Below are 12,507 nucleotides of genomic sequence, written 5' to 3'. Positions count from 1 at the left end.
CCCAGCCAGTAGCTGAGGGCCCTCGGGCAGCGTCTTAGAGCCTCTGAGCCTCTTCTGGAAAGTGGTTAGCATGGCCTCCCTCACGGGGCTGCTGCACGAGCTGACCAGGAGGTCAGGCTGCGTGTGAGCGGCCCATCCTGGTCCAGTTTTCCTGCCTCTCCCCCTCCCCCACCGGGAGCTTGGGGAACCTCCAGACCGCCACCCTGATCCAGCTTCCAATCCCAACTCCACGCTCTTAGAGACAGGCAGGGCGGCAGCTGGCGCCACGGAGGAAGGAAAAGCCAAGACTCAGGCTTGGCGCCTTGGCCCCTGGGGCTCAAACATGGCCTCTGCGAGATAAGGCAGTATGCTCCTGGCCCCTGAGCCCAATTCTTCTGCTCTGCAGCCTGAGGCAAGGACCTTCAGTGGGGCCCCATCAGACCCAGGGGAGCCGGTCAAAAGCACGGATTCCCCAGCCACGCCCCCAATAAGGGGACTCCAGAATCTACATTTCAGAAAAGAGTCTTGTACCCCTGCTGGGGAGGCCTGCCTGCCGGTCAGGGCTGAGGTGAGGGGAAGGGGCGGCATTATTTCAAGGATCCAAGTCCAGGAGGGCGCTCGTGGGGTGGGCGGGGGCAGGACACCAGGCCAAGAGCAGAAGGGCGGCCGCCACTCACTTATCCTGGGCGAACACTGCCCCCGTGAGGCCGTAGCTGCTGGTGCTGTCGACCAGCCGCAGCGTCTCCTTGTACTTGTCGTCCGGGTAGACGTACACGGTCAGCACGGGCCCGAAGATCTCCTGAGACGGAAGGAAGCCCCGGGGTCAGACACCCCCCCACCCCCGCTGCCCCCGTCCCCCTGCTCTGGCCTCTGCCTCTCCCCAGTCCCCGGGGCTCGGCCCACAGCTCCGCACCTGCACGAAGAGCCAGGCATCTGCCGCTGGGCTCCCTCAGGAGACGGCAACACTCTGCCCTGCCCTGCCCGCCCCACCCTGACCTGGCAAAGGACCCGAGGGAGCTTGCTGGCCCTCCTGGCCAGCCACCCCTGTCCCCTCCACCACCCCTGCGCTGCCATCCTGGGCGAGTGCCTTGACTTCTCAGCCTCCGTGGGTCATCTGTAACACGGGAATGGGAACGGCCCCTCCTCTCAGACAGGTGCCCAGAGTTAAGAGTCTGTAAGTGTTCGCCGTTAAGGTCACGACAGCAGCTCGGTGGCCGCGAACGGCAGAAGTGCTATGACACCAGCAGGGTCAGCGGTGTCAAGGACAGAGCACCGGATCTGGGGTCAGTGGGCCTGGCCCTGCTCTCCCGGGGACTGAGACACTCCCTTTCCGGGACCTACCTCACATTCCTGTCTGTGAAATGGGATAATATCGCGAGAAGAAACCCACGTGCAAGGGCCCCACGTGCGCTGTGCTCAGGTGGGAGACTGTTCTCTACGCCCCAGTCACCTCCTTCATGATGGGCTCCCGTGGGTCCTTGCTCTCAATGATGCAGGGTTCCACGAAGTAGCCCACGGAGTCGTCGCACTTGCCCCCGGCCAGGACGGTGAGGCTGGGTGAGGGAGCGGGCGTGCTCCAGCCACTTCTTGATGCGGCCGAAGGACTGGGGTTGGGGATGGGGGGGGAGGAGGGGGTGTCACAGACCGGCCGGAGGTGATGACAAGCAGCCGTGTCCCCAACACACCCCAAAGGGCCCGAATTCTGAAACCGGAGGGGGGAGACGGGAAGGCAAAAGCCAGGATCCGGCGGAGTCACGGCAGAGACAAGGGCAGACGTGCACACGCGTTGTGAGAGCGTTTGTGAGAATGTGTGTGTGGTAGAGCCACAACTACACCTACAGAAACACAACGCGCACAGTAACATACGCACACACCTACGCGAGGTCGCGCGTCTTCACGTGTAGGTACGTGCGTAAATACACCTGCCCGTGACGTGTACATTTACGAATGCAGATTGACGTGCACCTGCGCACGTGTGAACACACGCACGAACACGCACGCGTGCACACAGGTGTATCTGTTTCTGTTGGAGATACGTGCACACCTTCGTGCACGTGGACGTGGATGTCTATGTGGGTGACGTGCACGCACGCCTGCACACCAAGATCACGAACGTGCTCGCAGACAGGCACGTACGAGTGCACGTGTGTTTGGGCTCATGCACGAGTCGAACCAGGGGGCGACTCGTCAAGCCTGGTTGCGGGGTGTGTGGGAAGCAAGTTCTCCGGTGGCGGACATTTCTGCCTTTTTCAAGCTCAGGGCGGGCGTGTCTGTGGGGCTGTCGGACCGTGGGCCTTGCCTGGAGCAGTGAGGCCGGGTCGCCCGCCCCCCCCCCCCCCCCCCCCCCCCCCCCCCCCGTCAAGAGCCCTGCGTCTCCTCCCTCTCCCACCCAGGCCAGGGCTCAGCCCCCGCGGGAACGCCTGCTCCGTGCCCGTACCTTGGCATCGATCACTGCAGAGAAGAAGGTCCCAAAATCCTTTGCTGGCTGGAGGCAAGGGAGGCACCGGAAGACAGAGTCACCGAGTCACTGCAGGCCGGAGACAAAGGGAGCCCCCTCCCCGCGCATCCCAGGCCTGCCACCGCCAAAGCCACAGCGCGGGAGCCTCCAATCCCATCAGCCACCCGCTGGGCCGCGGCGGGGATGAAGCGCCACTCACGTCGCCCACTTTGATCCTGCCGTGCTCCTCCAGCAGCCGCCCTTTGATCTGCGGCCACAGCGACTGAGGCACGTAGAGGCGGGAGCAGGCGGAGCACTTCTGGCCGCCATACTCGAAGGCCGAGCGCAGGGTCCCGCTCACCACGCTGTCCACGTCGGCCGAGCGGTGCACGAAGTGGAAGTTCTTCCCGCCACACTCTGCAGGGGGGAGGGGGCGCGGGTGGAGCGCAGGCCTCTCGGCAGCAGGGCACCCGCCGCGGCGCCTGCACCTGTCCGCAGGTGCGCCCAGCCCCAACCCCCAGCGGACGGGCTCGGGAGAAGGCAGGGCCGCGGCTGGACATCATCCCGGAAGCCGGCGAGCCAGGCCCCTGTCCCCGCTCCGCGGCTGAGGAAACTGAGGCTGCGGCAGGGGTGCCGCCCACCATCGAGGCAGAAACAGAACCGGAATCCCAGGCTCCCAGGAGCCAATCTACTCCAGAAGTGGGCACGGCTTGCTTTGCACCTTGCCAACCCCCCAGCCCAGCGAGAGGAGAGGGGTCCGCTCCACATCGGCCCCGAGGGCTGGCCCCTCTTCCCTACCCACGGCGGCGACACCCTTCCCCAGGCTCCTCGGCCTCCAGGCCCCGGCTTCCTCCCACATCAGCTAACAGCAGCTCCCGTCACAAGGCACTAAGCACCCGCCAGGCTCTGATCAAAGCGCTTTCTGCTCTGTCTCACTAAAGCCTCACAACAGCCCCCCTCCCCACACCGTTATCGTTCCCATTTTAAAGACAGGAAAACTGAAGATGAGTCTGGCTGGCTCAGCGGATAGCACCTGAGACTCTTGATCTCTGGGTCGTGAGCTCCAGTCAGAGCCTGTCTCTCCCTCAGGGCACAGTGGGAAGGAGGCAGAGAAGAGAAAACCGTGGACAGCTCCCTGCTCCCCACCTTATAAAGGGCGGCACTGGGGCGCAGATGCCACAGCCGGCTGAGGGTGCACCTTCCCTGACCGCCCCCCCCCCCCCCATTGGAGCTCGGACCAGCTCAGGAGCAAGAATGCTGAACCACCAGCCCCCGCGCTGCCTTGGACGGCCCTGGGGCCTCCGCACACCCCCTCTTTCCCTCCTCGAATTCTGCGCTGCTCTTGTCACAGCCCAGCATCACCATCTGCGCGTCCACTATCTGCCTCCATTCCTGGAACACGAGTTCCTGAGGGCTGGGTCTGTGTCTCTTGCCATCACACGTCCCTGGTCTCCAGAAATGCCTACGTAGATGCTAAACGTTTTATCTGCTGAATGACGAATGAATGAAGGAATGGATGGATGGATGGATGGATGGATGGAAAAATGCTCATTCTGAGGCCAAAGCCCTTGGTGCGACCCCCTGGATCTAGCACAGCTGAGGCTCCGCCCCTAAGCCCCTCACTTCTCAGCTTCCACAGGGCTGCCCCACCTATGGGGGCCTCACCTCTGCCTCTTCCTCCTTCATCATGGCCAGGGGAGGGTCCCTGGGGCCACAGGGGAGGGTGCCAGGAGAGGGGCCCTTACCTCCAGCCAGGCGTGGGAAGGTGCGGAACCGGTCCAGGTTCTGGGCCACCTGCTTCCACAGGTGTTTGAAGGTGCTGAAACCAGAGGGGAGCGCAGGGCTGAGGAAGCCAGCTGAGGTCACTGAGACAGCGAGGGCCTTGGGGGTGGGGAGTAGGCACCACCACAGGAAGAGAGCCAAAAGCCTGGCGGGTGGGGGCAGGGGTCCCAGCGAGGGGGGCAGGGAACTGAGTAGGCGGGGGCAGGTGAGACACCCACGGGGAGGCAGCAACGGCAGGCCTGGCGGCAAGAAGACGCAGAGAAGGTTGCGCGGGGGTCCTGCCTCAGACGCTCATGGCCACGTGACCTGACACTCATCACTCGACCTCTCTGAGCCTCAAACCGTGCACCCCGCCCGGGCACGGGATGGCGAACGACCCACCCGGCAGAGCTGTTCCGTGGCAGCTCTAATGTGGGTCAAGCGCTCAGGTCAGCGCAGCCGCGCTTCAGGTGCCCGGTGGGGGGCCAGACGCCACCATGGTCCGGGAGAGGCGCCCCCAGCCCAGCGCCCGGGGCTCTAGAGGCCAAACCAAGGAGCGCCCTGGGAGAGAGAGCTCAGGCCCCCACCTCCTCCCCAAGATCCAAGTGTGACCGACCTCAGCACCACAAAACAATAAAAATGCTAATCACCAGGGAGCCTGCGACACAGTAGCTAATACTAATTTATGACTTTCCTACCTTTAAGCCCGCTGCTCGCCAGAGCATGGCAAATGGGGGCCAGGCCCGCTCCGCCCGCTAATAGGCAGGGACCCGTAGGGCCCGCACTGGCAGAGCGGGTCTTTTCGGAAAACGGTCCTCCTCAGCAATTCTCACGCCGCCACCACACCCGACAAACCCTAGCCGGAAGGGGGGTAGGGGAGCCTGAGGCCGGGGAAGGGAGACTGGAAGCCACCGCAGGCGTCCCCAGGGACACCTGGAAGGACCCCAGTGCCGACCCCGACATCTCCACTCAGCTGACCCTCGGGCACCTCGAACTCCAAGCGACCGGCATGCGATTCGTCACTTTCACCCAAGCCCTCCAGGCGCCCACCTCGGTGCCCTCTGGGCCCCCTCTGCCAGAGCCCGGACGTTCCCACACACAGCCCTCCTCCACCGATCCAAGTCCTCGGACAAGTGACCGCCTCTCCCTGCCACTTGCTCTCCGGGATCCATTCCTCCCGTCTCTACTCTGGCCGGGCGTCTGCTGTCCCTCCCTAGATGCGGACACGCGGACAGCCTCCTCACTGGTCTCCCGCTTCTGGCCGCTAGCGACTTGCGCACAGGGCAGTCGAAGCGATCATCTAGGACAGAGGCTGCGAACGCAGGGGCCCAGCAGGGCCAGGCTGGGAACGGGTGACCAAGTACGCAGACAGCCGGGGCCTGGTGAGGGTGACAGGGACCACAGAGCACCCGGACCCCACCTCCAGCCAGGGGGTGCCACGGGGGACACGGAGGCCCAGAGGGCTCAGGTTCCCAAAAGAAGCTTGAAATCTCAACCGGATTTTTGCATGAAACTGCCCCAACTGTACCAGGATGATCCATCTTGATAAGGAGTCAAAGAGAACAGAGCCACTTCCCACGTCCAGCTGGAGAACTACCATTTGCAATCTTTGCTCGAAACCAAGCTGCTTAATGCACACCCCCACGCGTAAAGCTTCCTGTGGCTCCCGTCACCTTCGGGATGAAGTGCGGACACCCCGGCGGGCTCTCAGGGCCTCACAGTCACGGGACTAAACGTCCCGAAAGGCAGGACTTGTCCATCCACCTGTTCGCTGGACAGACACCTGCCGGTGAGTAAGTGAGGAGTCACGATCGAACCACTTCCTGTCTGCACTCGCTCACCTCGGCCCCGGAACTCTAAGCTCCAAGCCACAGGGAACCACCACCTCCCAAGGCGCAGGGGCTCTGGCCTGGAGGCCCGGCATGTGCTGCTCCCTCTCCTACAACACTCTCCCTCCCCGCTCTCTGCTCAGCCGTCTCCTCTGCTTAGGTGCCACCTCCTCCGAGAAGCCTTCCTGACTCTCCTCCTCCGATTCATTCCAAGCTCCCTGTGCCCCTCCCAGTGACAGCAGTGGCATCAAACTCAGCGTCACCAAACATCCGTAGGCTGCATCCTGCCTGTGAAGCTCTTCCTCTTTGCTAACTCACCGGACCCTCACGATGACTCTACAAGGTAGGGACCATCGTTCCTGGTGAACAGGTCAAGAAATGGAGGCTCAGAGAGGTGACATGGGCCACCGGTGGCCACACAGCAAGAGTGGGTATGGTCAGTGCCCGACCGCCAGCTCCCGCACTGAGGTCGTGAGGCGGCCGCTTGGCAAACGTCCCCACGCCACCCGGCCCGCCCCGACCCGGGGACTTACGGTACGCTGCCTGTGAAGTTGATGCCGCAGAGGTGCTCTGAGCTGGTGACAGTGTCCCCAAACGTGGGCCCGTCAGCCGGCACAAACTGGATGATATTGGGGGGCAGGCCAGCCTCCCGGAGGATGCGGTAGACAGCAGAGCTGGCCAGCATGGCCGTGTCACTGGGCTTCCACAGGACCACGTTGCCCTGCCCGGGAGACACGGTGACGAGTCACAAGGCCAGGGGTCACCAGCCCCGACTCCCATCCCATCCCGAAGCACGGCCATCCCTCACCTGGAACCGCCAGGCCCCCGGGCAGGCCAGCACGTCCCCTACAGGACCCCACTCCTCCTCCAGGTGTTGGACACGGTGCTCTAAAAGCCCTAAGTCAGTGAGACCACACCCCGCCCTGCCCGCCCCCCGCACTCTGGCCAAGGCCACTCTTCCTCTGGAAGCCTGTACAGACTGGTCCTGCCAGCACCCCTCAGGCAGGTCTGTTCTGGGTGTTTCCATGACACTGGGCACTCACTGGGTGTGGCCGGGCAAGCGCTCACAGGGCTGTCTCTACACGTGTCCTGGGCGAAGACACGTGGGCGCCTGGGCGTGTGCGTGTCTGTCCGGGTGCGGATGCACAAGGACAGCCTGGGGCAGGACCATCCTCAAGATCAGCCAGCCGCCCCACGTGGGGCCCAGGCCCCGCCAGTGTCAGCCCTCCCTCGAGCCACCTCCAAAGGCAGGGGGGCATCAGCCCCATTCAGCAGGAGCTCATGAGGGTGACGGCTGCCTCCACCCTGGCAAGGGCAGAGGAGCCAGGGACTTTGAATCCTCATCTGCGTCACCGTTTCCTAGATCTGACAGATGGAGAGTACACAGCAGGCGCTCAAAAGCGATGTGTCCTCACCATCAACGTTCTCCACATACGGAGCCCGCACCAGGCCAGACGTGACCCGCGTGCGGCTTCGCTCGCTCATCACAACCCTATTATACGTGGGCTTTCCTAGATCTCCACTTGGAGGAGGAGGAAACTGCCTCAGAGAAGTTCAGGGGCCTGGCCTGGGGTCCCCCGGAGCAGGGCAAAGCTGGGGTCCAAACCAGTCTCTGGCCCCAAAGTCTTTCCATGGGCCCACACTGCCTCTGCCTTCTGGGCATCTCCCACGACCAGGGCTGGGCCCCTTTCGTCGGCTGAGATGGGACGGAGAGCCAGCAGCCCCGTGCCCGCCCGCTGCCCACATCTCACTCACCATCAAGGCTGGCGCCCCCGCCAGGTTGCCGCCGATCGCCGTGAAGTTAAAGGGAGAGATGGCCGCCACGAAGCCCTGGGGTGGGGGGTGGGTGCGGTGAGGCCAGGCTCAAGGCTTCCAGCAGGCTCCCGCCCGCCCCGCCACCCGAGGGTACCTCCAGCCCCCGGTACACGACGCTGTTGGTGCTGGGCGGCACGCTGAGGGGCTGCTGACCCTCCAGCTCCACGGCAAACTTGGCATTGAACCGGAAGAAGTCGATGAGCTCAGCCGCCGCGTCGATCTCCGCCTGAATCACCGTCTTACCCTGCGTGCAGGACGGCCGGGGGGTCAGCAGCCGCAGACGTGCCTCCCGATGGCCCCTTTCCAAGACCGACCGTGTGCCCACGGTGACGTCATGCCCACAGTGCTGGCGGCTCCTTCCCCCCGGGGTGAGGATGTGCCCCCGTCAGGGGCATCTGGACCAAGAAGCGGGAGGCAAACGTCTGCTTATGCTGCCCGTTCCTCCTGATAGCAAACGTCCCAGGGGTGGAGGAGGGCCTCATGGGCTGCAACATGGGGCTCTTCCGGATCAGGGCAGCCCCTCCTTGGCACACACGGTCACTGGCAGCTGTCATCCTGCTTGGGACCTGGAGCTACAGAAGCCACGGTGCGCTGGCCCTGGCTCTACGAGGCGGCCACGCTTCCTACAAGCGCCAGAGTCGTTAGTCAAATAAAGCACCTTCATCTGGTGGCAGACTGTGTGCGCCTCTCCCTGCCCAAGCGTGGCTCATCCGGGACGCTGGGGAGCCCACGATGCCACCACCCCCCCCCCCCCAGGGGCTGCTGAGAATCCGGAGACACTTCGCTGGTGAGGAGTGGTCATACCACCTCCGTGCAGCAGAGGGTGCTCTCGCCACAGGACAGTGGGCAGGCATGGGGGCAGTGGGGTGGCCGCCCCAAATGCCTAAGGCTCGCAGCTGGGGAGGGTGACATTAACCCTTCTCCCTCGGCTCCCTTCCCAACTTTGAGCTGCTGATGCTACTCTGGCTCAACGTGCACTCAACCGAAAAAAGCCTATCAGGAGCTTCTGTGACTCAAGAGAGATGCTGTGTGTAGCCCAGGAAGACAGAGAACAGTTAACCGGGACCGCTGTCTCCAAAAGGCTTGTAAAGGGGTGACAAACACACAGGAACTCATTACACCCAGTGCGATCTGAGCCGTACTGATGCACACACAGCGTGCTACAGGACCACAGAGGTGGGGCTCATCTTTCTGGACAGAGAAGAGTCTGGAAGCCCCACGGAGGAGGTGGCTTCTGGGCTGGATCTCAACAGGAAGAGTCCACAGGGCACAGAAGAGTGGGCATTCCAGGCAGGACACCAGGCAGAGGCAGGGAGACGGGATGCCTGCAGGGCCCAGGGATCTCGCTAAGTCCAGGCTGGCGGCCTCCTGGGCAGGATGGCCTGGCAGGGAAGGGCAGAGTGGCCAGGGAGCTGGACAGAGGCCGGAAACAAGGGGCCCTGAGTGCCGTGCGCAGGACTTGGGACGTGACGGTTGGTGACGGAGAGACCCTCGTGGTGTGGAAGGCTGGAGGGACCGCCTGGAGGTGTCACAGAGACCACTCCGAGGGCCGCGGAGGTCTGACTGAGGCTGGAGGGCTGGACGGGACCTCAAGGACATCTTCTGGCTCCAGCAGGCACAGCACGTCCTGGTACCCAGAAGCTGCTTGGCTGACGTGTGCTGCATCGGAGGGAGTATGACCGCCTCCCACACCCCACCCCGGCTGTGCCCATGGGCAACTCACCTGTCCCACCATGGTCTTGGCCAGGACCTCAGCCCTGCGAGGCCCGCTCAGCATATCTGCGGCCTTCAGGAAGATCTGGGCCCGGTCTGCAACAGGCTTCAGGTCCCACTCTTTCCTGGCAGCCAAAGCGGCCTCGATGGCTCTGTTGAGTAGGGCCTAACGAAAAGGAAAAGGTTGGGAGCTGCCTCCTAGAACAGGAAGGGCCCCAGGGGAATGGGCGAGAGAGGAGATTGGGGATCATTCATTCTCCAAGGACCTGTGGCTTCCTTGGCCCTCAGTGCTGCCCACCACAACTCCCCCCCACCCCCAACAGCTCCAGACGTGGTGTCCCATCACCTGCTGGCCCAGCCAAGGCTCAGAGCCAGTCCTGCCACCATCTGCAGGTCTGAGGGACCTCCCAGGTAGGTCAGCACCAAGTCCCTCCATGGTCAAACCTGTTCCACTTTCTCTTGTGGTCTCATCAGGGCCTCCCCTTATTCCAGGGGCCCCCAAACCCACCAGCTAGAGCCTCCAGCCCTCAAGGTCAGGCGCCTGGCCTTGCCCTTGCTCGGCCAGAACCCCAGCCTGAGATATTCACTTGCTACCGGCATCCCTGATGGCAATTGTCCCCGTTGCCGCCTGAACGCTGGCTCCTAGACCCCCTGCCACAGGGCACCCCAGCCCTTCTCGCCGGCCCTCCATGATGCCGAGCCTCTGTCTGGCTTTCCATCCAGGGCGTCTCCAATTTCTCTGACTCAGCCTTGAAGACTCTACTCTCCCTCAAAAGCCAGGCTGCCTCACGGCCACAGGCATGTGAGGGGACATCAGCCTTGGCCCACACAGCTCTCCTCTGGCTCAAGTTAACCACAGCGGGCCTAGCCTTGTGAAAGACTCCGCCCCCCATGGCCAGAGAGGGAAGCAGCGACGGACAGCATGTCAGCAGCCAGCAGGGCCACACGGGGACAATCCCCCACCCAGACTCACCTTGTCTGCATAGCAGAACTTGGCCACCTTGTGTCCATGGTTGAAGGGCTGAAAGATGAGAGAAGAGTGAGGTCCCTGCCCAGGAGGGAGGTGCCAGGACAGGTGGGGACATGGCCGGGCTCAGAGCTCGCTTTCTAGGCAACAGCCGTCAGCACACTCACTCTCTCCCCTCCAATCCCCTCCAATCCCCACACTGATCTCTCTCACTTGGGGGTTACGGAGCACCTGCTGTTCGGTGAGGGAGATGGTTCCCACTCCAGAAGGTTCACGGTCCCGAGAAAGGCAGGGACTGCACAGCCTCAGGGAAAGCGTGGACTTCGTGGTCAGACAGACACGGGATCGCATCCCAGCTCTGCCACCCGCTAGCTGGGGGCCATATGTAAGCTGAGTCCCCCTTTCCAGGTCTCCCCATGTGGGAAAGGGGGACCCCCCCGCCTCATGGCATGGGGAGGGGGGGCCAAATGAGCTCACAGGCGAAAACGCTTCCGGAGCAGGCATGGCACGCGGCTGCGGCTCAGGAAGGGGTGATGCCACCATGGGAGGCCCCCAAACGAGACACGGGAGTTGAGAATCACTCAGGATTTCTGCTGTGCCCCAAGTGCGCAGGGGACAGAGCAACCGCTTCTCCAGCCCCTTGCACGGGACCCAGAGACACTCATCTCGAAGGGAAGACCCTCAACAAATATTTACACACGGAACCCGGCAGGGCCGCGTGCGAGCATAAGCAATGCAGCAGGGAGACGTTTCACTTCTTTATGCCACAATTATCAACACTTCTGCCACCCACCCGTCGCCCGATGGGCCCTTTGGGGCTTTCCTGTCTAATGTGGCAGCCACCAGCCGCATGTGCATGCTGACGTTTCAACTCAGCCACTCTTGGCTGGCACCTGGCACAGCCCTGAGGGGCCGGGCAAACTGACCGATCCCAAGTTGTGCTCCCAGGGCTCCAGGTATCACGCCCTCTGGCCGCTGATCCAGCAGTGGGGGCTCCGGACGCCTCCTGTGGGCGACTCCCGCCCCGAGCCATCCTCGGAACCCTCAAAGCGGGGGCCTAGGGTCTCCACCCTCACCCCTGCACAGCCTGCTCAGGATTCCATCTGGACAGAGCCACAACATGCCTCCCTCCCCCATCTGCGAAAGGGTACAGCCCTTTACTCTCCCCCAAATTACAGATCTAGGAGTTTCCTGGTCCGTCCAAAGTATACGCCAGTTCCTGGCTCTATAAACCCCAAGCAGGTGTCATCACGGGGCTTAGCCCACAGTTAGCCCCTAAGCCTCGCTCTGGAGAAATCCACCAGGGATAACGGAAGATGCTGTGTGGACGCCTCGGGATTTTTCTTGCCTGTGGCCAGGACTCAGTCGCGGGCTGGGCACAGCGTGGCTGTCCGGGCACATGTGACATGACACAAAGCCCACGCTACACCTGCGTGAGGACCAGGGCTGGTCAGGGGGAAGCCTCTGCACATCAGGTGAAGGATTCCCAGGCCTGCCCCTGGGGCCCTTTTTTTTTTTTCTCTTTTTTGACAAACTAGCTACAGGTTCCGCTTAAGGGACAGGGAGAGGCGCCGTTACAGCTGACGCGGCCTCCTGCACGCGGGTGCCGTGCACTTGACAACGACCCTACATGGAACCCCCATTTTACACACAAGAAGACTGAGGCGCGGGGAGGTCAAGACCCGGCTGGCCCAGCTGGGGTCAGGTGCCCCCTTCAGCAGCCTCAAGGAATGGGGCCACACGGTTTCAAAGGTGGCCACCAGCCAGCACCGTGGGAGCAGGCGAGGAGCTCCCGGGTCTGGGCACAGACCCTCCGCGGAGGCAGGCACCACACTGGTCCGCCTGGGGCTGGCGTCCCCGGGGCTTGGTTCCCGGCTCTCTGACAGCTTCCTCCATCCTGGCTCAACCCCAGCTGTCTACTCGCCTTCCCACCACAAACTCCCCGGCCGCCCGTGAGCCCTGGACACGCGTGGGCCTACGTCCAGCCTCACACCTTCTGCCAAGCC

General features: G+C 63.1%; 1 protein-coding gene across 1 annotated transcript in view; it reads right to left on the bottom strand.

Annotated features, from left to right (window-relative positions):
* Positions 1-12,507, bottom strand: part of ALDH4A1 (aldehyde dehydrogenase 4 family member A1) — a 32,821-nt gene that overhangs the window by 7,934 nt on the left and 12,380 nt on the right. The window contains 11 exon segments of the mRNA XM_053898902.1: positions 657-778; positions 1,430-1,540; positions 1,542-1,583; positions 2,417-2,464; positions 2,637-2,833; positions 4,162-4,235; positions 6,540-6,727; positions 7,762-7,836; positions 7,916-8,065; positions 9,545-9,700; positions 10,508-10,555. Of these exon segments, the coding sequence (XP_053754877.1) occupies positions 657-778; positions 1,430-1,540; positions 1,542-1,583; positions 2,417-2,464; positions 2,637-2,833; positions 4,162-4,235; positions 6,540-6,727; positions 7,762-7,836; positions 7,916-8,065; positions 9,545-9,700; positions 10,508-10,555 (1,211 nt within the window).

The sequence above is a fragment of the Panthera pardus genome, unplaced genomic scaffold, assembly GCF_024362965.1.
Source record: "Panthera pardus isolate Hobbes unplaced genomic scaffold, ASM2436296v1 HiC_scaffold_11, whole genome shotgun sequence".
Taxonomy (NCBI): Eukaryota; Metazoa; Chordata; class Mammalia; order Carnivora; family Felidae; genus Panthera; species Panthera pardus.
The sequence above is the reverse complement of the archived record's forward strand: the minus strand, read 5'-3'. Positions and strand labels throughout refer to the sequence as shown.